Source organism: Stylophora pistillata, chromosome 10, assembly GCF_964205215.1.
Source record: "Stylophora pistillata chromosome 10, jaStyPist1.2, whole genome shotgun sequence".
Taxonomy (NCBI): domain Eukaryota; kingdom Metazoa; phylum Cnidaria; class Anthozoa; order Scleractinia; family Pocilloporidae; genus Stylophora; species Stylophora pistillata.
Genome location: NC_142528.1, coordinates 24,746,494 through 24,768,421, shown reverse-complemented (window position 1 = coordinate 24,768,421; position 21,928 = coordinate 24,746,494). Strand labels below are relative to the sequence as shown.

The following is a 21,928-nucleotide window of genomic DNA, read 5'->3' as shown; positions in this document are numbered from 1 at the left end:
CGGTCCAAATAATGGCAGAAATGTCGCAAAGCCCCGGTTGAAGTCAGCAAGTTCCGTTTTCATTTTCCCGCCATTGTCCTTGTCGCTTTTAAGGATCGCATATAAATATCACTTACAGCAGGACCACTCAAATAAAACTAAGAATAATCCATCAAGTGATTTTTAATAAATTTTCCCCTCCCAAAATCAAAGTAAGTAGTACTTTCGAGCGAGATTCTGTCAGGGGCCTATGAGCTCCTAATTCTGTACATTAAGTGGTTAATTATGGCATAAAGTGGCGTTGTTTAACGTCGCGCGCTTACATTTCCAAACCCGAGATTAATACCAAGGGTATAACTATACTAATGAAGTCAGTGAACGATCTCGTATTCCATCAATGAAACTTTCTTTCTTGGGAAAATTGTGGTGTCACAAGTAGGTGAATGCATTCCTAATTTGGGATTTCTGAACTCGTAAGAAACCTGTTAGCGCGTTTGGTTACACCGTCATTTAGCTTAAATTTTACGAACATCATTAAAAACATTGCCAATAGCCAAGAGGGTGGGTGAAAAACTTCTAACTTCTCTATTTATCGACAAAAACTACATCGTTACTAATTTATAATAATAATAATAATAAAACCTTTATTTATTACCTTTGGAGATAAGAATTACGGTAATATAGCAATATAAAAAAAATTAAACCTCAAATTTAAAAACTCAAAACACAACAATTAAGTTATGTCGAATGAAGTTAAGTTTAGCACCTCTAGGAATAAACGATTGTTTGTGCCTAATAGTGCGTGATGCAGGTATTCTCATTCGCGCTGAGTTCGTCTTACAAGATCTTAGTTATGGCCACGATCCAAGTCATGATCTGCTATTCCACTCACAATTTTCTTGCAAGAGCAAAGAGAAAAAGATAAAAAAAGAGGTCGCGGTCCTTGAATAAGCTTTTGTTAATTTTCCTCATCTGCATGATCTGAAATCGCCGGGCCCGTGAGCGTAACGGGAGAATACGAGCAGTCTCTCCTTTTTTGCTAAGTCCGTCGAATTTAAAAAAAATAATGACGATGAAAAAAAAAATGTTAGTGTGCTGCACGGAACTCTGGGAGATAGGCGCACAAAAAGTAGGGACTTCTTGAAGTCTAGCACTACGGGAGTGTAATCCCCTGCTTCGATCTGGCTCTTAGCCAATCAGAGCGCTTGTTACATTGGTCACAAACCTAAGGCATATGATATATAGTAGGTAAAATTTTCCAAATCCTTGCTGCGTTTAGTGCCTACGTCATGACCTCATGATTCGGCCTTCCTTCTTCATCAATAACTGCATACAGGAGAAAATAACGGGAAAGGTTTTTTGAGAGTGGCCTGGGTGGCTGAGGTACGAAGAGAAGTGAGAGAGTAAAATTATTAATACGCTAAGCGCGATCACGTTTTTGGGATCTTGGATGGTGCAGTTACCAACAACACCGGTCACCAATGCATGCCATTTAACATGTGGCAAATGTTCCTTTAAAACCACGGATTGTGCAGTATGTAAGTCTGATTTTTAAAGCGTCGTATTCTTGAAGTTTTGTTAATTTTTTTGGTTAAGGAGAAGTTTGGCTTCAGCATCTACCACGCAACAGAAATTTCGAGCCTAAAATCTTATTGTTTACAACCAGGCAAGGCTAATAGTCTACGGATAGAGGTAAAAATGATAGTTGTATGCCATTTGCAAGAAGGCAGACTTTGAAGTAAATTTTTCTTCTCAGTGAGGTTTTTTTAATCATAAGTACTGATTTAGAATTACGGATGGGTTATGTTAAACAAAAACGAAGCTGACAAGAAAATAAAATTGTCAGTCTCATGAAGTCATCATTACTGTGATCAATAAAAATCAAAAATTACATGGTGAAACAAACAACTATACATAATTACTACTGCACTATATCGTGATAAACATACAAAAATTTAGAAAAGGGATATGTTTTTCGGGCTCACGCAAAATTAATTCAGGTTTGATTTCTGCGAAGCTAGAAAAGCGACTGTGGCACAACGGCTTCAAAACGCAAACTTGGCCGAGATTACGACATAACTTCATTGTCGTGGTAAGAAGCGCAGCCGAAATAATATTATCTCTTCATTGTTCGCAGTTTTATTCCTTTCAACTAGAGAATTTTTTAATGCTTCTCATCGCATAATTTAGGGGTTGGGATTAAGGGTGTAAATATCTTGGAGGGGACTTAGAGTCCTATCGTATTTCCACCCACCTTCGGATGAATGATAATAAAAAAAAAATCGCTTATTAAATGAATGCTGAAAAACTGATTAAAATAGCTCTAGTGAAAGACATGAACACTGTTGGTCCCAAAACCAGTTAAAAAAATTTCTCCATTACTAGACACCGCAGCACAAGTCGGTTTAAATGAAAACTGTCCAAATGTCGAGACAAATTTTCCGTCTAAAGAGAATACTTGAACTCTACTGTTCCCAGAATCACAGACGATCAAGTTGTTAAATTTGTCAATTGCAAGTCTCATGGGACAGCATAGCTGTCCGTTACCAGACCCCTCGCTGCCAATATCGTAAAGCAACATTCCGTCCTCATCATAAACACCAACACGGCTAGCTGCACGATCAGAGACAAAGAATTTCTCCTCGTGATAGATTGCGCACCATACTGATTTCTCATGTTCAGAGGCACTGAAACGTTTCAGTAATTCTGTTCCGTCCGGGGAGGTAACAACAACATTTTTTCCATCAGAAGCGGTAATGCGATCATCTTTTCCAGTGGATATGTGAACAAGCCACTCCAAGTGTGCACTATTGATGTCCTGGACAAAACTACCGTTCTCAGCAAACAAACGAACCTTATTAAAATCTTCATGAGGAGTAGCGGCAATAATGTGTCCAGCCTGGGTAAAACTTAATGCCGTACAAAAAGTACCCAATCCTATCTCTCTCAGGTAGCTCCCATTGGAGTTAAAGAGCTGAATTCTTCTATTTCTAACGTCAGAAACCACAATAGTTCCTGTTTTCTCACTAACACCAATGTCAATAGGACGATTGAATTGTCCTGGTCCGTTGCCACTTGAACCAAACTTAAACTTAAATTGATACTGATGGATGACCTCAACTGTCCATGGACCTTGATCCAGCGGCTGTCCATTAACTTCAATTTTCAATTCATATAATCCAGCCCGATGTGGTGTATATTTTACTGTGTAACTACCATCTTCGTTGTCTTCAATCTCTAGATCTGTTTCCAAGCTATCCCCTGTTGAAGTGCGAATGTCACACTTAATGTGATCATCCTTGTTATAACTTTGTCTTCCCTCTGAATCTCTCGTTATAATAGTAAAATATGTCTCATTCTGTTCTCCAATCGTTTCACAAAGTTGTACGACAAGTGTCGATGATGGATCCGTATGGTTTACAACAACTCGATCCAAAATATCCATTTTCTGTTCTACAACATAATTTACACAGGGTAGTTTGTAGATCTCAGGTTTTTTTGCATTCAAAAGGTCCTCGCAACGTCCAACAATCACTGCCTTTGTTTGCAAAATTTCAACATTGATATTCCTTTCTAAGATGTTCTCACCTTGTTCAAGAGAGCTTCTCAACTGTCCGACAGCGAGCTGGAAGTTTTCCAGATGTGTTGCGTGAGCTTTTTGATGCGCTTGATTAATTTCATCGAATTTGGCATTCATTATCGCTTTATGTTCTGTTAACAAGCGAATACAATCGTCCACAGTTTCGTTCATCTTCTCTTTTGCAGCCAATGTTTGTGTTTTGTTTTTGTCCATTAACTCAGTTTGGTACTTCATTTCATTTTCAAAAGTAACAATCTCCGCTTTCATTTTCTTCAAAGCCTCATTTATTTGTATCTTTTGTTCATCTGCAGCTTTCTGCATATCAACCATAGTGTGTCGATTGTGACTCACAACACTGCACTTTATGCAGGTGAAAACGTTACAATCTTGACAATAATACTCAAGTGGCTGATCTTGGTGGTATTGCTCTGAGCACATAACTGGTCTGCGAATCAACTCTTCCATATCGTCTGGCTGCAAATTCTCGACAGAGATATTTCTGTGACCTCTTGTGGTCTTGATGCGCTGATGAGCTTCAAAACAAGGTGTACATAGAAAGCTCTGGCACCCAAAACAGTAATGAGTTGCTGTGTTGTTTTCTTCACAGCTGCCGCATTGCTGGGACTCTTTACTGTCATCCGTTAGAGCAAGGAGATCCACTAGTCGGTTGAGATGAAAAGATGCAGGGAGGCCGCCAAACGTGTCCTCTTCAGGAATTTGAAAACTAGCCTGACAAACCGGACATTTGATTGCCGTCTGAAGCTGTCTTCTTGCGTAGTTTCCGTGTTTGTCGAGGCATAGCAAACAGAATGAGTGTAAACATGGTAGAGTCCTGGGATCTTTGACTGTCTCCAAGCACAAAGGACATTCAGCTTCTTTCTTGAGGTTTTTAAACAGTTGTGGAACATCCATGGTCAAATGGCACCCGTCTCAACGAAAGATGACTGTCTAATCTCCTTCCAAATGAGTTCCGGGATCGGTTAACCCTGTACCAGGTCCCTCGAAGGGCATGTTGTTTTGCGCGGCCTGGATATGTGATAGTTGTTAACCTAGTAGTTCGGTTGTTGATGCAAGAATTTTGTTACGCTGAGCGTGATGGCAGTCATTGAAAGTAACTCAAGCTCATCCTTGAGCTTGACGCAAAACATATCTTCGCCTTCAAAAGAAATGTGTTGAATGTGATGAATTTATTTTGTTGAGCTTGCTTAAAATGTGTCATAAACTTTAGAAAAAGTCAGTTGAATGTGATTTGATTTTTGTTAAGCTTGGATGAAATTTAATGTGACTTTGAGAGGAAATTTGTTAAATGTGAAGCCAATTCGAAAATGGTATGATTCATCTTTTCCTCTCTTATATTTGTATCGTTTTGTTTTAATATAAAGAAAATGTGACATAACTCAGAGGGAATCTAATTAGCTTTACATGTGACCCTTTCACTCATTAGTAATCCTCCTTACTGTCTGCTTTACAATTCTTTTGATCTCATTTCTTTGGTATTGAATCAACAAATATTCCCCTATTGAATATTTTTCATTATTGGTGTCCCTTTTGAAAATTTTTTTTCTGTTTCATAGGGATTAAGATGTTGAATCGTTGAAGGTCTACATCAAATACATTTGTCTCTGTCTCTGCTATTGATTTATGCCTACATGGATTCTAAATTTCCATGCTTCAAAACGGTCCTATTTCAGTTTTCTGTTCATGATTTTCAAAACATTCAGTATGAGTTAACAAAATGAAAGTTTGATATAGGAATGAAACATGACAAGCATTTTACACAATGTTCTCTCATACTAATATAAAAATGACTCTAACCGCCAGCTAATTACAATTTGGAGTAGATTAGTAAGGTTGAAAAATTCAGGGATGTGCAAGAGTCGACCGTTGGTGTCTGAAAGTTGACCAGAATAGCATCTGGGGTAGACCTTCCCCCTTTCACAAAGGTAATACATTATAGATACAAACTCGTGAAATCATTTGATCACAAGTAATATAACAATGTTTACAATCAATGGCTGTGTAATCATTTCAGTACATGACAGTTTCCCATAATACTGTAACACTGTTTGATTGCCTCCTGACACTTGCTGTAATCCTGCCATGGACGACACACAAGCTCTTCAAGCAGTCAAAGATGAGATAGGAACACAGTCAAGGTTCCTTCCACATCTGCTTTGAGAAGAAGAGCATCAATGGCTTGCTCAAACAACTCTGTTGACTCTTTTAAAGTGGTTCCCATCTGTGACAAATCACGTGAACAATGGCACTTGGAACAAATAGTGGAAGGCACTTTGACCTCATTCCCACTGGAAAGAGGAATATGGCAGCTTTGACATTTGAACACTGGGGATGCATTGCTTGGAATATCTAAATAGAAAGGAAAGTCTTCCTTGCAAGCTCTACAATGACGAGTGAAGTAATATTGACTTGCAAGTTCTTTTTGTCTTTCAGCTTTAGCAGTGAGTGCACAAAGGGTACCATAATTATCCAAAATCTCTTCACCTTTGGGAATATTCTTTATGGCACGCAAAACACATGTGTCACCATAGAAGTTTCTTGTCACACATGGATCACAAGCATGATTGAACAAACTTAGGGTAGCATATATCCCTGAGGCAATTTCACCTGTTTTTGATGTGGCAACTGAGTTAAGATTAAGCTGAAGTTCAGAAACTTCATGAGCATTACAAGGATTTGACTGAAGGTGACGCAATAGCAGGCCACCAATGAAGATCAGGTCATCCTGAGAGCATGGTTCCTCACCGAAAAAGCCACCTCCTTGAAGTGTCTTCAACAGGAATATCGCCATCACTGTCCAGCGGAAAAGATCACTGACACTTCTGTCTTTAGAATGAGTCACAAGGCAGTAAATTGGAAGGTAATCAGATGAACTATAACTTCCATTGTCTCAGCAACCAGATTCTTTACTAACTTTGTCACACAGTCTCTTTCTCATTTCACACCTAAAGTTCTTCAGGAGTTTATATCTGGCTTTTGCTATTATTCTCAAAGCAAGGTGACCATTTCCGCCAATTTTGGCTTTATGGGTAAGGTTTAGATATTGGCATTCCACTGAATGATAACCATCCCAGCTTTGCTTTGCACAAACTACACTGCAGTATCTGACAGTCGTACATTGACAGCAAGGCATTGGGACAGTCACACGCTTCAAACAATGATAACAATGTGTTTCCAAATGTTCTGGTAGAAGAACAGAGGCAAAAGGTTTTTCAATGACGAGGATGTCTCCTACAAAAATGTCTTGAGTTGCTACTGGATGGCAACCAAATTTGGGGATGTCATGATGTCCACACAACAAGAGGCTGACATAAACTTGGTGTTACTTTCATGGGTGTGTTCTGGCAAAGCAAATTCTTGCTGCAACAGATGATCATCATTTGCATTTATATCTGAAGGCTTTTCATGACTATTGTTTACTTTCAATTCCTGAGATCTACACACTGAAATTTCCATTTCAAGTTCTTTCATCCAAGTTTCTCTTTTAGTTTTATCCAGCTTGGACTCATTAAGGGCCTTTTTACCCTCTTCAAAGCAGTCAATGGCTGTGCTCCTTCTACCAAGTTGTGAAAGACACTTTCCACGTCTTTCAAGCAACTTGTACCTGAGTTCCATAGGATACCCATAGCTCAAAGCCTGTTGAATGTTCTCCAAACATTTTGGATACTTTCTTAATTTAAACAATACTGCAGATCTATTTGCCAGAGCAAGGGACAATTCATTGCTGGAACAATCTACGGGTGCATTCAAAATACTGCAAGTGTAAGTGTCTAGTGCCTCCAGATGTCGATCTTTCTGGTAGAGTTTGTTTCCTTCATTACGCAGCCTTGTAGACTGTGCTGCTGACTTTGGATTGAAACAATGTTCCACTTTCATAACCTCATGAAGGCAAGCCAAACTCAGACCAAATGCAACTCTCTCTTCATCTGATTGTAGCAAGCCAAACTGAGCTGAGAACTCTTTTACATTGACTCTTTGATTTAGAATGCTACTGATGGAGGAAAACCATTCTCGAAATAGCCCTCTTCCACTGTCCTGCATTTTTCTACAAAAAGTAGAAAACTTGAATTATAATATAACAGAAACAAAATTCTGCTTTCAATACATTTCAAAAACTCCATTGCAATAACTCACAGACTCTCCTACCAGAGTATTAACTATGTTTTCAGGAAAGAAACCTAGAGGAGTTTTCTATCAAACACCTGGAAACAATTTCTATGAATAATCAACTTTACAGGGATTTTTCACTTGAAAAGGAACCTTCTATTAAAGCTGTGATGTACTAAGATTTATAAGTATTAAGAGCATATACACCAGTTTATAAAAAGAGTGGAAAACTGTTATCAAATTTTGCAAGTGCATAAACACCAAATGCATTTGGTTGTTTTAGAGGCAGCTCAAGAGAAAATTTGCCCGGCCATTTACATTTTTTTTTTCAATCTTTACTTCTCTTAGAGTAGAAGAGGGATGCAGTTTTCATTTGTTGTCATTATGCCAGGTACATGAGAGTGGTGACCTATTGATTAAAAGTGTTACAGGGGTAAGGGCTGGGATCTTAGGGTGGGGCATTCCCTGACGAACCTCTGCATGGTGACCCCCTTTCCTCCATCTACCTGGATATCGTGCAATCATTTTCTTAGCCTTGTAAAATATCTCACAACTCTACGAGAGCAAAATACTTGAACTTGGTCGAAACTTCTTGCAGAATCTGTAGATAAATTTGGGGACTTTTGTTGTAAGTTTTTACAAAGCAGAATTCCTTCGGAACAAGCTGACACCATTCCTTCCGAATGGCTCTAATACTACCACAGCACTATAAAAATGTTGAACTTTCTTCAGAATTCTTGGAGTGAAATGCTTAACACGGGAAATCGATAAACATACCTTCGATCAAAATATCACCGATCGGTGAAAGGGGTGTAAAAACTATGCAAACCCTACATAACTACTGCATGTTATTTTTCACCTTTTAAATTTGGAAGACTTCAGACATCGATCTTTGTTATCGCTTCAGATTTAAATCTCTCCTGTGCGGTCAAATTCTTGAAAAGCAGCTATACTCCATTTGTTCTCTGTGTCCGCCATGTTAAGTTGTTGTTTACAACGGCAGAGAGCAGAGACTGGGACTAACCCCCTATCAAGGGAGGAGTCGGGTTAGAGAGAGAGCTGCAATTTGTAAAATATCTCTTTCAGGTAACTGTCATCAACTTTTACTGATTTGTTGTAATTTTTTTTGAAAGGAAGGGATCTCTATATTTTAAGTGACTAAGGAGATGAGAATGAGGTCATACTTCAAACCCCCTCCTCATTCACCATTAATTTGCTGTGTTATGCAAGGTGGAAGTCGAAGATTCTGTGCATGGGAAACAAAAGAATTTATGAAAACTCCATAGGAACCCTAAAGAAGTTTACAACTGTCAACATTTAAGCAGTGTATCCATGATCTCTTGCATACGGAACAGTATCTCACACCCTTGAGGCTCAAATATGGACCCACAATTTGAAGAAGATTTTTGACATCTTTGGAAGCCTTAGAAAGTTGTAAGGACATCAAGCAATAAGAATATTAGTAGAAATATAGGTGATGATGAAAGGGAAATTTTCCCTCATTAGACCTCCAGAAAGCTGGTTTGTTCAGAAGTACATTTATTATCATAAATCTCTTGATACCTAGTATAAACAACTTTAAGTAGACAGTGTAGTGGGACTCAAAGAGCTTTCTCTGCCTGATTGTGGAGAGAAAGCCAACAGTCAACTGATAACGGAGGATAATGGTGAAAAATAGTGACGGGCTCTGCACAAGTCCTGCCATGGGCGAGCTAGTTTAGAATCTTTGCCTTCAGAGTTTAGCTCTGACCAAGATGTCTTTTAACGACTTTCCTTTGCGATATGCTATCATGGGTGGCACTTGAAATATTTCTTTGAGTTGTGGTTGGTTTTGAATAAGGTGCCATTTTCCCATCAATATTGATTGATTGGGTAAGGCCGGATGAGACTGTGTTATGAAAGGCAATATTTTCTTTTTAGTTCGGTTGTCTTTGTTTTGGAGGGATCTTTCTCTAATTTCGAAGTAGACTTCGCATAGGTGTTTCTCTAGGAATTCATTTGGGTATCCCTTCTTCTGTAGGCGTGATTTGAAGTTTTGCACGTTTTTCTTAAACGTAGATTTTGATGAGTTTGTTCTAAGGAGGCGTAAAGCTTCCCCCTTTAGAAATCCTTTCTTTACGCCTGGCGGATGACACGAGTGGAAATCCGTGTATTGAAAGGTTTCTGTTTGCTTAAATTGCGTTTGCACATCGAGAGTTGAATCCCTCTGGAATCTAATGCCTTAAAACACTTTTGTGTCCAAGAATGTAATTTCTGATTGTGATATCTCGGCCGTAAATTCTATTGTATCGTGGTAGTTGTTTGCCCTTTAAACGAATGTTTTTATATTTTCTTCGGTTGTGTCCGATAGACAAAAGACATCGTCGATATATCTCTTCCAAACTAGCGGATTGATTTCGCTCCTGCATATTATCTCTTTTTCTATTTTTGCCATGAAGATGTTGGCAAAAGCCACGGCCATTTTTGTTCCCACCGCCGTTCCGTGGGTTTGTAGATAATGTTGTCTATTGAACTGAAATGAGTTCTCTTTGAGTATTGGGCAGAGCATTTCTCTCAAGAAATTAGTGGGAATCGGTAAATTATTTTTATAAAAGTCTTCGTATGCTTTGCAAAAGTGTTTAAAGGCATTAGATTCCAGGGGAGCAGGGTTGGCATGGTGGTGAGAGCGCTCGCCTTCCACCAATGTGTCCCGGGTTCGATTCCAGGACCCAGCGTCATAAGTGGATTGAATAAAGGCTGATAGTTTCGAAAGAAACTGTTTGGGGCTGCGTCGGTGGGGGTAACGAAATAATTTGGATATATCAACAAAGTTGAAATGGTAAATTGGCCACCGTAATGATTACAAAAGCTGACGTTTCGAGCGTTAGCCCTTCGTCGGAGCGAATAGAGGAATTGTGGGTTGTGTGTGCTTTTAAAGGCAGAACATGGAGCTACGTTATTGGTGGGTGCATGGCAACGAGAAAAACATGAATAAATTAATTTAGTTTTTCTCGTTGCCATGCACCCACCAATAACGTAGCTCCATTTTCTGCCTTTAAAAGCACACACAACCCACAATTCCTCTATTCGCTCCGACGAAGGGCTAACGCTCGAAACGTCAGCTTTTGTAATCATTACGGTGGCCAGTTTACCATTTCAACTTTGTTGATATATCCAAATTATAAGTGGATTGAGTTTGTTGGTTCTCTACTCTGCTCCGAGAGGTTTTACTCCGGGTACTCCGGTTTTCCCCTCTCCTCAAAAACCATCATCATTTGAATCTATTTAATTTAGAGTTTATTTGCATTTACACACGACCCCACAAGCTGTTCAGCTTTAAACATTATCGTGTCTAAATAAAGGTGTTATTATTATTATTATTTGCATATAGTCGTTATTCCCTCTTCTTGAGGAATGTTGGTGTATAAGCTAGTTACATCCATTGAGGCAAGGATTTGTATTCTTTGGCAGTTTTGTGTTTTCGATAAGATTAATAAAGTCTTTTGAATCTCTAGGATAGGATTCTTGTTGTTGTGCTATCGGCTGTAAGAGGCGGTCGACAAAGCATGAAATTTTCTCTGTAGGGCCATCACACCCAGATATTATTGGTCTTTCTACCAAAGTAGGTTTGTGGATTTTTGTTAGTGTGTAGAATTCTGGAATTCTCGGCGGGTTTGGTGTTTGGGAGAGCCATCTAGATGTCATTTCCTCGATGTGGCCTGCTGTGAGCATGGATGATATTAGTTTTTTAATTCTTTCAGCTGTTTGCTCAGCCATAGATTTGTCTAGGGGCCTGTAGTTGTGAGGATCGTTTAACAGAGTTTTGCCCTCTTGAATTTTTTGTTCTCTGCTGATTATTACTGTGGTGGTTCCTTTGTCTGCTTTCTTCAAATGAATAGTTTTGTCACGCGAGAGGTTCTGTAACGCACGTCTTTCGTTAGTTGATAGGTTATCTTTCGGCCTCTTTATAGGAGTGTTTATTAGTTCGAGTTTGACCTCCTCTAGGAAGGTTTCTAAGGCCACTGATTTTTGAACCGGTGGTTCCCATGTGGATTTAACGTAGAAGGGGTGCTGCTTGCTTTCTTTCTCGCCGAAAATATATTGGAGGCGCATTTGTCTTGCAAAAAGGTTAAAGTCTTTTAAAAGATTGCGCCTTATAAAGTTTTCATTTGTTGTGGGTGTTGGAATAAACTTTAAGCCCCTTGAAAGCAATTTTATCTCTGCGAATGTCAATTCTTTATCTGACACGTTCTTAAAATGTTCTTTGCGTGACTGGATTGCTGTTTCTGAACGATTTCTATTTTGCTTCCTTTTTCTCTGTTTCCTTTTGCGGTTTCTTAGAACTCTATTTCGGTTGGTTTCCCCGTTTTGTTTTATATATGAAGAGTCAGAGAATACACAAATATATGGTTTAACTTCTTTATTCTTTGTTTGGGCTGTTAGCGTCACAAGTAGTTTGTCGACTTCCGTCATTTTAGCTTCGAGTTCTGTGGCCAATTTGTTGATATTGCTCTGTTTTGAGCAATTTGGAATTGTGGCCAAAGATTTTACATTCTTGGTGAATTGTTTTTCGTTTCTCTTCTGGTTTGGAGTTTGTTCTAGTTTTCTGGTGTTTTTGTCAGTGTTTCTACGCGCCTGTGATGAAATTTGACCTGCGCTCCCACAAAATCGTGTTCTGCCCGTTTTCTGATTGAGACTACATCCGACTTGAATTCTTCGTCGGGCAGGATGGTTGCTTTCACGTTGTAACGGAGGCTTTTTGGGCATGCGCCTTTCTCGAGATGAGCTTGCAAGAGTTCAATAGAGTTTCTCGATCTTTCTATCTTTTCCTTTGTCAAGACATGTTCGTCGCTGATTCGGGTTTTCTTAGGTTCGTTACTGGTTCGTTTCCTTCTTTCGTCATCTTGGGGACGTTTCGTTCCTTTAGCTCGGTTGTAATTTTCTTTGTGGCTGCTCGTGTTTCCGCCTTTGTGTGGCTTGGTCATTTTAGAGGAGGGAGCTTGCGCGGCACTGATTTCTTCTTCGCTGTCAGAAAACAAATCAGTCTCTGTTTTTGGTTCTCTGAGGAATGCTGCTCCAAAACTGAGAAAAGTTTCGTTAGTAGTAACTCAAGTTCATTCTTGAGCTTGACTGAAACGTGGCTAGGCCTTCAAAAGAAATTATTTGTTTAATGTGATGATTTTATTTCGTTTTGTGTGCTTAACATGTGTTTTGACCTTTGGAGAAAGTCCGTTGAACGTGGTTTGATTCAGTTGTTGAACTTGAATGAAATTTATCTTGATTTTGACAGGAGGTTTGTTGAATGTGAAGCCAATTTAGCATATCAAATTTTACACCATTTGGCTTTTCATAATGGAATCGTTGTTCACATGACTTCACGTCCATAAAATCGCATAGAGTTGAGTTGTCTGCAAGTTGAAGAATCAAAAGACAAAATGAACTAGTATCAATGGTGTTAGGAGAGATCAAAACCTAAAATAATATTTACCGGTCCAAATAATGGCAGAAATGTCGCAAAGCCCCGGTTGAAGTCAGCAAGTTCCGTTTTCATTTTCCCGCCATTGTCCTTGTCGCTTTTAAGGATCGCATATAAATATCACTTACAGCAGGACCACTCAAATAAAACTAAGAATAATCCATCAAGTGATTTTTAATAAAATTTCCCCTCCCAAAATCAAAGTAAGTAGTACTTTCGAGCGAGATTCTGTCAGGGGACTATGAGCTCCTAATTCTGTACATTAAGTTGTTAATTATGGCATAAAGTGGCGTTGTTTAACGTCGCGCGCTTACATTTCCGAACCCGAGATTAATACCAAGGGTATAACTATACTAATGAAGTCAGTGAACGATCTCGTATTCCATCAATGAAACTTTCTTTCTTGGGAAAATTGTGGTGTCACAAGTAGGTGAATGCATTCCTAATTTGGGATTTCTGAACTCGTAAGAAACCTGTTAGCGCGTTTGGTTACACCGTCATTTAGCTTAAATTTTACGAACATCATTAAAAACATTGCCAATAGCCAAGAGGGTGGGTGAAAAACTTCTAACTTCTCTATTTATCGACAAAAACTACATCGTTACTAATTTATAATAATAATAATAATAATAATAAAACCTTTATTTATTACCTTTGGAGATAAGAATTACGGTAATATTGCAATATAAAAAAAATTAAACTTCAAATTTAAAAACTCAAAACACAACAAATATAGATACAATTAAGTTATGTCGAATGAAGTTAAGTTTAGCACCTCTAGGAATAAACGATTGTTTGTGCCTAATAGTGCGTGATGCAGGTATTCTCATTTGCGCTGAGTTCGTCTTACAAGATCTTAGTTATGGCCACGATCCAAGTCATGATCTGCTATTCCACTCACAATTTTCTTGCAAGAGCAAAGAGAAAAAGATAAAAAAAGAGGTCGCGGTCCTTGAATAAGCTTTTGTTAATTTTCCTCATCTGCATGATCTGAAATCGCCGGGCCCGTGAGCGTAACGGGAGAATACGAGCAGTCTCTCCTTTTTTGCTAAGTCCGTCGAATTTAAAAAAAATAATGACGATGAAAAATAAAATGTTAGTGTGCTGCACGGAACTCTGGGAGATAGGCGCACAAAAAGTAGGGACTTCTTGAAGTCTAGCACTACGGGAGTGTAATCCCCTGCTTCGATCTGGCTCTTAGCCAATCAGAGCGCTTGTTACATTGGTCACAAACCTAAGGCATATGATATATAGTAGGTAAAATTTTCCAAATCCTTGCTGCGTTTAGTGCCTACGTCATGACCTCATGATTCGGCCTTCCTTCTTCATCAATAACTGCATACAGGAGAAAATAACGGGAAAGGTTTTTTGAGAGTAGCCTGGGTGACTGAGGTACGAAAAGAAGTGAGAGCGTAAAGTTATTAATACGCTAAGCGCGATCACGTTTTTGGGATCTTGGATGGTACACTTACTAACAACACCGGTCACCAATGCATGCCATTTAACATGTGGCAAATGTTCCTTTAAAACCACGGATTGTGCAGTATGTAAGTCTAATTTTCAGGTTTGATTTCTGCGAAGCTAGAAAAGCGACTGTGGCACAACGGCTTCAAAACGCAAACTTGGCCGAGATTACGACATAACTTCATTGTCGTGGTAAGAACCGCAGCCGAAATAATATTATCTCTTCATTGTTCGCAGTTTTATTCCTTTCAACTAGAGAATGTTTTTATGCTTCTCATCGCATAATTTAGGGGTTGGGATTAAGGGTGTAAATATCTTGGAGGGGACTTAGAGTCCTATTGTATTTACACCCACCTTCGCATGAATAATAATAATAAAAAAAAATCGCGTATTAAATGAATGCTGAAAAACTGATTAAAATAGCTCTAGTGAAAGACATGAACACTGTTGGTCCCAAAACCAGTTAAAAAAATTTCTCCATTACTAGACACCGCAGCACAAGTCGGTTTAAATGAAAACTGTCCAAATGTCGAGACAAATTTTCCGTCTAAAGAGAATACTTGAACTCTACTGTTCCCAGAATCACAGACGATCAAGTTGTTAAATTTGTCAATTGCAAGTCCTATGGGATGGCATAGCTGTCCGTTACCAGACCCCTCGCTGCCAATATCGTATAGCAACATTCCGTCCTCATCATAAACACCAACGCGGCTAGCTTTATGATCAGAGACAAAGAATTTCTCCTCGTGATAGATTGCGCACCATACTGATTTCTCATGTTCAGAGGCACTGAAACGTTTCAGTAATTCTGTTCCGTCCGGGGAGGTAACAACAACATTTTTTCCATCAGAAGCGGTAATGCGATCATCTTTTCCAGTGGATATGTGAACAAGCCACTCCAAGGGTGCACTATTGATGTCCTGGACAAAACTACCGTTCTCAGCAAACAAACGAACCTTATTAAAATCTTCATGAGGAGTAGCGGCAATAATGTGTCCAGCCTGGGTAAAACTTAATGCCGTACAAGAAGTACCCAATCCTATGTCTCTCAGGTAGCTCCCATTGGAGTTAAAGAGCTGAATTCTTCTATTTCTAAAGTCAGAAACCACAATAGTTCCTGTTTTCTCACTAACACCAATGTGAATAGGACGATTGAATTGTCCTGGTCCGTTGCCACTTGAACCAAACTTAAACTTAAATTGATACTGATGGATGACCTCAACTGTCCATGGACCTTGATCCAGCGGCTGTCCATTAACTTCAATTTTCAATTCATATAATCCAGCCCGATGTGGTGTATATTTTACTCTGTAACTACCATCTTCGTTGTCTTCAATCTCTAGATCTGTTTCCAAGCTATCCCCTGTTGAAGTGCGAATGTCACACTTAATGTGATCATCCTTGTTATAACTTTGTCTTCCCTCTGAATCTCTCGTTATAATAGTAAAATATGTCTCATTCTGTTCTCCAATCGTTTCACAAAGTTGTACGACAAGTGTCGATGATGGATCCGTATGGTTTACAACAACTCGATCCAAAATATCCATTTTCTGTTCTACAACATAATTTACACGGGGTAGTTTGTAGATCTCAGGTTTTTTTGCATTCAAAAGGTCCTCGCAACGTCCAACAATCACTGCCTTTGTTTGCAAAATTTCAACATTGATATTCCTTTCTAAGATGTTCTCACCTTGTTCAAGAGAGCTTCTCAACTGTCCGACAGCGAGCTGGAAGTTTTCCAGATGTGTTGCGTGAGCTTTTTGATGCGCTTGATTAATTTCATCGAATTTGGCATTCATTATCGCTTTATGTTCTGTTAACAAGCGAATACAATCGTCCACAGTTTCGTTCATCTTCTCTTTTGCAGCCAATGTTTGTGTTTTGTTTTTGTCCATTAACTCAGTTTGGTACTTCATTTCATTTTCAAAAGTAACAATCTCCGCTTTCATTTTCTTCAAAGCCTCATTTATTTGTATCTTTTGTTCATCTGCAGCTTTCTGCATATCAACCATAGTGTGTCGATTGTGACTCACAACACTGCACTTTATGCAGGTGGAAACGTTACAATCTTGACAATAATACTCAAGTGGCTGATCTTGGTGGTATTGCTCTGAGCACATAACTGGTCTGCGAATCAACTCTTCCATATCGTCTGGCTGCAAATTCTCGACAGAGATATTTCTGTGACCTCTTGTGGTCTTGATGCGCTGATGAGCTTCAAAACAAGGTGTACATAGAAAGCTCTGGCACCCAAAACAGTAATGAGTTGCTGTGTTGTTTTCTTCACAGCTGCCGCATTGCTGGGACTCTTTACTGTCATCCGTTAGAGCAAGGAGATCCACTAGTCGGTTGAGATGAAAAGATGCAGGGAGGCCGCCAAACGTGTCCTCTTCAGGAATTTGAAAACTAGCCTGACAAACCGGACATTTGATTGCCGTCTGAAGCTGTCTTCTTGCGTAGTTTGCGTGTTTGTCGAGGCATAGCAAACAGAATGAGTGTAAACATGGTAGAGTCCTGGGATCTTTGACTGTCTCCAAGCACAGAGGACATTCAGCTTCTTTCTTGAGGTTTTTAAACAGTTGTGGAACATCCATGGTCAAATGGCACCCGTCTCAACGAAAGATGACTGTCTAATCTGCTTCCAAATGACTTCCGGGATCGGTTAACCCTGTACCAGGTCCCTCGAAGGGCATGTTGTTTTGCGCGGCCTGGATATGTGATAGTTGTTAACCTAGTAGTTCGGTTGTTGATGCAAGAATTTTGTTACGCTGAGCGTGATGGCAGTCATTGAAAGTAACTCAAGCTCATCCTTGAGCTTGACGCAAAACATATCTTCGCCTTCAAAAGAAATGTGTTGAATGTGATGAATTTATTTTGTTGAGCTTGCTTAAAATGTGTCATAAACTTTAGAAAAAGTCAGTTGAATGTGATTTGATTTTTGTTAAGCTTGGATGAAATTTAATGTGACTTTGAGAGGAAATTTGTTAAATGTGAAGCCAATTCGAAAATGGTATGATTCATCTTTTCCTCTCTTATATTTGTATCGTTTTGTTTTAATATAAAGAAAATGTGACATAACTCAGAGGGAATCTAATAAGCTTTACATGTGACCCTTTCACTCATTAGTAATCCTCCTTACTGTCTGCTTTACAATTCTTTTGATCTCATTTCTTTGGTATTGAATAAACAAATATTCCCCTATTGAATATTTTTCATTATTGTTGTCCCTTTTGAAAATTTTTTTTCTGTTTCATAGGGATTAAGATGTTGAATCATTGAAGGTCTACATCAAATACATTTGTCTCTGTCTCTGCTATTGATTTATGCCTACATGGATTCTAAATTTCCATGCTTCAAAACGGTCCTATTTCAGTTTTCTGTTCATGATTTTCAAAACATCCAGTATGAGTTAACAAAATAAAAGTTTGATATAGGAATGAAACATGACAAGCATTTTACACAATGTTCTGTCATACTAATATAAAAATGACTCTAACCGCCAGCTAATTACAATTTGGAGTAGATTAGTAAGGTTGAAAAATTCAGGGATGTGCAAGAGTGGCCCGTTGGTGTCTGTGAGGTGACCAGAATAGCATCTGGGGTAGACCTTCCCCCTTTCACAAAGGTAATACATTATAGATACAAACTCGTGAAATCATTTGATCACAAGTAATATAACAATGTTTACAATCAATGGCTGTGTAATCATTTCAGTACATGACAGTTTCCCATAATACTGTAACACTGTTTGATTGCCTCCTGACACTTGCTGTAATCCTGCCATGGACGACACACAAGCTCTTCAAGCAGTCAAAGATGAGATAGGAACACAGTCAAGGTTCCTTCCACATCTGCTTTGAGAAGAAGAGCATCAATGGCTTGCTCAAACAACTCTGTTGACTCTTTTAAAGTGGTTCCCATCTGTGACAAATCATGTGAACAATGGCACTTGGAACAAGTAGTGGAAGGCACTTTGACCTCATTCCCACTGGAAAGAGGAATATGGCAGCTTTGACATTTGAACACTGGGGATGCATTGCTTGGAATATCTAAATACAAAGGAAAGTCTTCCTTGCAAGCTCTACAATGACGAGTGAAGTAATATTGACTTGCAAGTTCTTTTTGTCTTTCAGCTTTAGCAGTGAGTGCACAAAGGGTACCATAATTATCCAAAATCTCTTCACCTTTGGGAATATTCTTTATGGCACGCAAAACACATGTGTCACCATAGAAGTTTCTTGTCACAGATGGATCACAAGCATGATTGAACAAACTTAGGGTAGCATATATCCCTGAGGCAATTTCACCTGTTTCTGATGTGGCAACTGAGTTAAGATTCAGCTGAAGTTCAGAAACTTCATGAGCATTACAAGGATTTGACTGAAGGTGACGCAATAGCAGGCCACCAATGAAGATCAGGTCATCCTGAGAGCATGGTTCCTCACCGAAAAAGCCACCTCCTTGAAGTGTCTTCAACAGGAATATCGCCATCACTGTCCAGCGGAAAAGATCACTGACACTTCTGTCTTTAGAATGAGTCACAAGGCAGTAAATTGGAAGGTAATCAGATGAAATATAACTTCCATTGTCTCAGCAACCAGATTCTTTACTAACTTTGTCACACAGTCTCTTTCTCATTTCACGCCTAAAGTTCTTCAGGAGTTTATATCTGGCTTTTGCTATTATTCTCAGAGCAAGGTGACCATTTCCGCCAATTTTGGCTTTATGGGTAAGGTTTAGATATTGGCATTCCACTGAATGATAACCATCCCAGCTTTGCTTTGCACAAACTACACTGCAGTATCTGACAGTCGTACATTGACAGCAAGGCATTGGGACAGTCACACGCTTCAAACAATGATAACAATGTGTTTCCAAATGTTGTGGTAGAAGAACAGAGGCAAAAGGTTTTTCAATGACCAGGATGTCTCCTACAAAAATGTCTTGAGTTGCTACTGGATGGCAACAAAATTTGGGGATGTGATGATGTCCACACAACAAGAGGCTGACCTAAACTTGGTGTTACTTTCATGGGTGTGTTCTGGCAAAGCAAATTCTTGCTGCAACAGATGATCATCATTTGCATTTATATCTGAAGGCTTTTCATGACTATTGTTTACTTTCAATTCCTGAGATCTACACACTGAAATTTCCATTTCAAGTTCTTTCATCCAAGTTTCTCTTTTAGTTTTATCCAGCTTGGACTCATTAAGGGCCTTTTTACCCTCTTCAAAGCAGTCAATGGCTGTGCTCCTTCTACCAAGTTGTGAAAGACACTTTCCACGTCTTTCAAGCAACTTGTACCTGAGTTCCATAGGATACCCATAGCTCAAAGCCTGTTGAATGTTCTCCAAACATTTTGGATACTTTCTTAATTTAAACAATACTGCAGATCTATTTGCCAGAGCAAGGGACAATTCATTGCTGGAGCAATCTACAGGTGCATTCAAAATACTGCAAGTGTAAGTGTCTAGTGCCTCCAGATGTCAATCTTTCTGGTAGAGTTTGTTTCCTTCATTACGCAGCCTTGTAGACTGTGCTGCTGACTTTGGATTGAAACAAGGTTCCACTTTCATAACCTCATGAAGGCAAGCCAAACTCAGACCAAATGCAACTCTCTCTTCATCTGATTGTAGCAAGCCAAACTGAGCTGAGAACTCTTTTACATTGACTCTTTGATTTAGAATGCTACTGATGGAGGAAAACCATTCTTGAAATAGCCCTCTTCCACTGTCCTGCATTTTTCTATAAAAAGTAGAAAACTTGAAATTATAATATAACAGAAACAAAATTCTGCTTTCAATACATTTCAAAAACTCCATTGCAATAACTCACAGACTCTCCTACCAGAGTATTAACTATGTTTTCAGGAAAGAAACCTAGAGGAGTTTTCTATCAAACACCTGGACACAATTTCTATGAATAATCAACTTTACAGGGATTTTTCACTTGAAAAGGAACCTTTTATGAAAGCTGTGATGTACTAAGATTTATAAGTATTAAGAGCATATACACCAGTTTATAAAAAGAGTGGAAAACTGTTATCAAATTTTGCAAGTGCATAAACACCAAATGCATTTGGTTGTTTTAGAGGCAGCTCAAGAGAAAAGTTGCCCAGCCATTTACATTTTTTTTTTCAATCTTTACTTCTCTTAGAGTAGAAGAGGGATGCAGTTTTCATTTGTTTTTATTATGCCAGGTACATGAGAGTGGTGACCTATTGATTAAAAGTGTTACATCATCATCATCATCATCATCATCATAGTTTATTTAATAAAGCAGGTTGAGGGATAGGCAAGACATTACGTCCTGATGTGGACCTGCATCAACTAAACTATCAATTAATAAATACCTAATTAGTGAATAGACCGAAAATGGTATGTAAATAATGACAATTAAAGGAAATAAATATTAATAACAATACGGAGTAAATGTTAAAAGTATTTAAAGTCAACAGATTTGTAGGAAACGCTGTAGGAAACGCTGCAGGAAGCTTTAGCAAAACTGATAGATTTCAGAATTCTCTTATTTTCCCTGAGTTTTCTCTTGAAGGAAGTTAAGTTTCAACTGTTCTTTATGTCTTCGGGAAGGAGGTTCCAGGATAGTGCAGCTCTGTGCTTAAACGAAGATCTTCCCATTTCTGTTCTTGGTCTATGAACCTTAACTTTTAGGGATTTTCTTAAGTCGTAAGGAGTCTCGGATTTCACTATTAAGTCATTTAGAGGCTCGATGCTATTTCCATGATAGATATTGTACGTAATAACTAAAAGTCTCCTGATGTAAAATGAAACAATAGAGTTCCAGTGTGGAGCGTTCATGATGTCATCACTGTGGATGCTATGGGGTAGGTTGTAAATAATTCTAGTAGCTCTTAAATGAATTCGATCAATATCATCCGTCAAGGTTGAAGAACAAGACCCCCAGACTACAATGCCATACAAAACGCTAGGGATAATAGTTTTATAATAAATGTTTTCTAAGGTTGGTATCGGTAAAAACTTTATCCGATTCAGTACTGCAACTTTGTTGCTGAATGACTTACAAACGTTCTTTATGTGCTCCTGCCATGATAGCTTGCTGTCAACTGTCACCCCAAGACATTTAGATGATGTTTTGTACTCAATAAAGCTATTACCAAAGGCCAAGCGTGGCAGGGGGTCAATAAAGTTCTGGCTAGAAATTATCAGGGCTTCAGATTTCGATTCGTTGGCGATTAATCTGTTTGATTGACACCAGGTGTACAGCTGGTCTACTACAGACTGGAGTGTTAAGATGATATCGTCGATGTTGTTTCCAATTGTAAAAATAGTGGTATCATCGGCAAA

At 38.8% G+C, this 21,928-nt stretch overlaps 2 protein-coding genes and 3 pseudogenes across 2 annotated transcripts; all 5 read right to left on the bottom strand.

The window, feature by feature from the left end:
* Positions 1-1,718: 1,718 nt before the first annotated feature.
* LOC148722370 (E3 ubiquitin-protein ligase TRIM45-like) lies at positions 1,719-4,578 on the bottom strand. The gene has a single exon (XM_088736443.1). It carries the CDS (start codon positions 4,469-4,471, stop codon positions 2,303-2,305), a length of 2,169 nt encoding a protein of 722 aa, XP_088592569.1. The 5' UTR covers positions 4,472-4,578; the 3' UTR covers positions 1,719-2,302.
* Positions 4,579-4,888: 310 nt separating this feature from the next.
* Positions 4,889-7,618, bottom strand: LOC148722369 (protein-lysine N-methyltransferase SMYD4-like; annotated as a pseudogene).
* Positions 7,619-9,390: 1,772 nt separating this feature from the next.
* Positions 9,391-11,776, bottom strand: LOC148722368 (uncharacterized; annotated as a pseudogene).
* A 3,043-nt stretch (positions 11,777-14,819) lies between these two features.
* LOC111321453 (E3 ubiquitin-protein ligase TRIM45-like) lies at positions 14,820-17,197 on the bottom strand. Its single transcript, XM_022924337.2, has one exon. It carries the CDS (start codon positions 17,195-17,197, stop codon positions 15,029-15,031), a length of 2,169 nt encoding a protein of 722 aa, XP_022780072.2. The 3' UTR covers positions 14,820-15,028.
* An 815-nt stretch (positions 17,198-18,012) lies between these two features.
* LOC148722367 (protein-lysine N-methyltransferase SMYD4-like) lies at positions 18,013-20,344 on the bottom strand (annotated as a pseudogene).
* Positions 20,345-21,928: the final 1,584 nt, after the last annotated feature.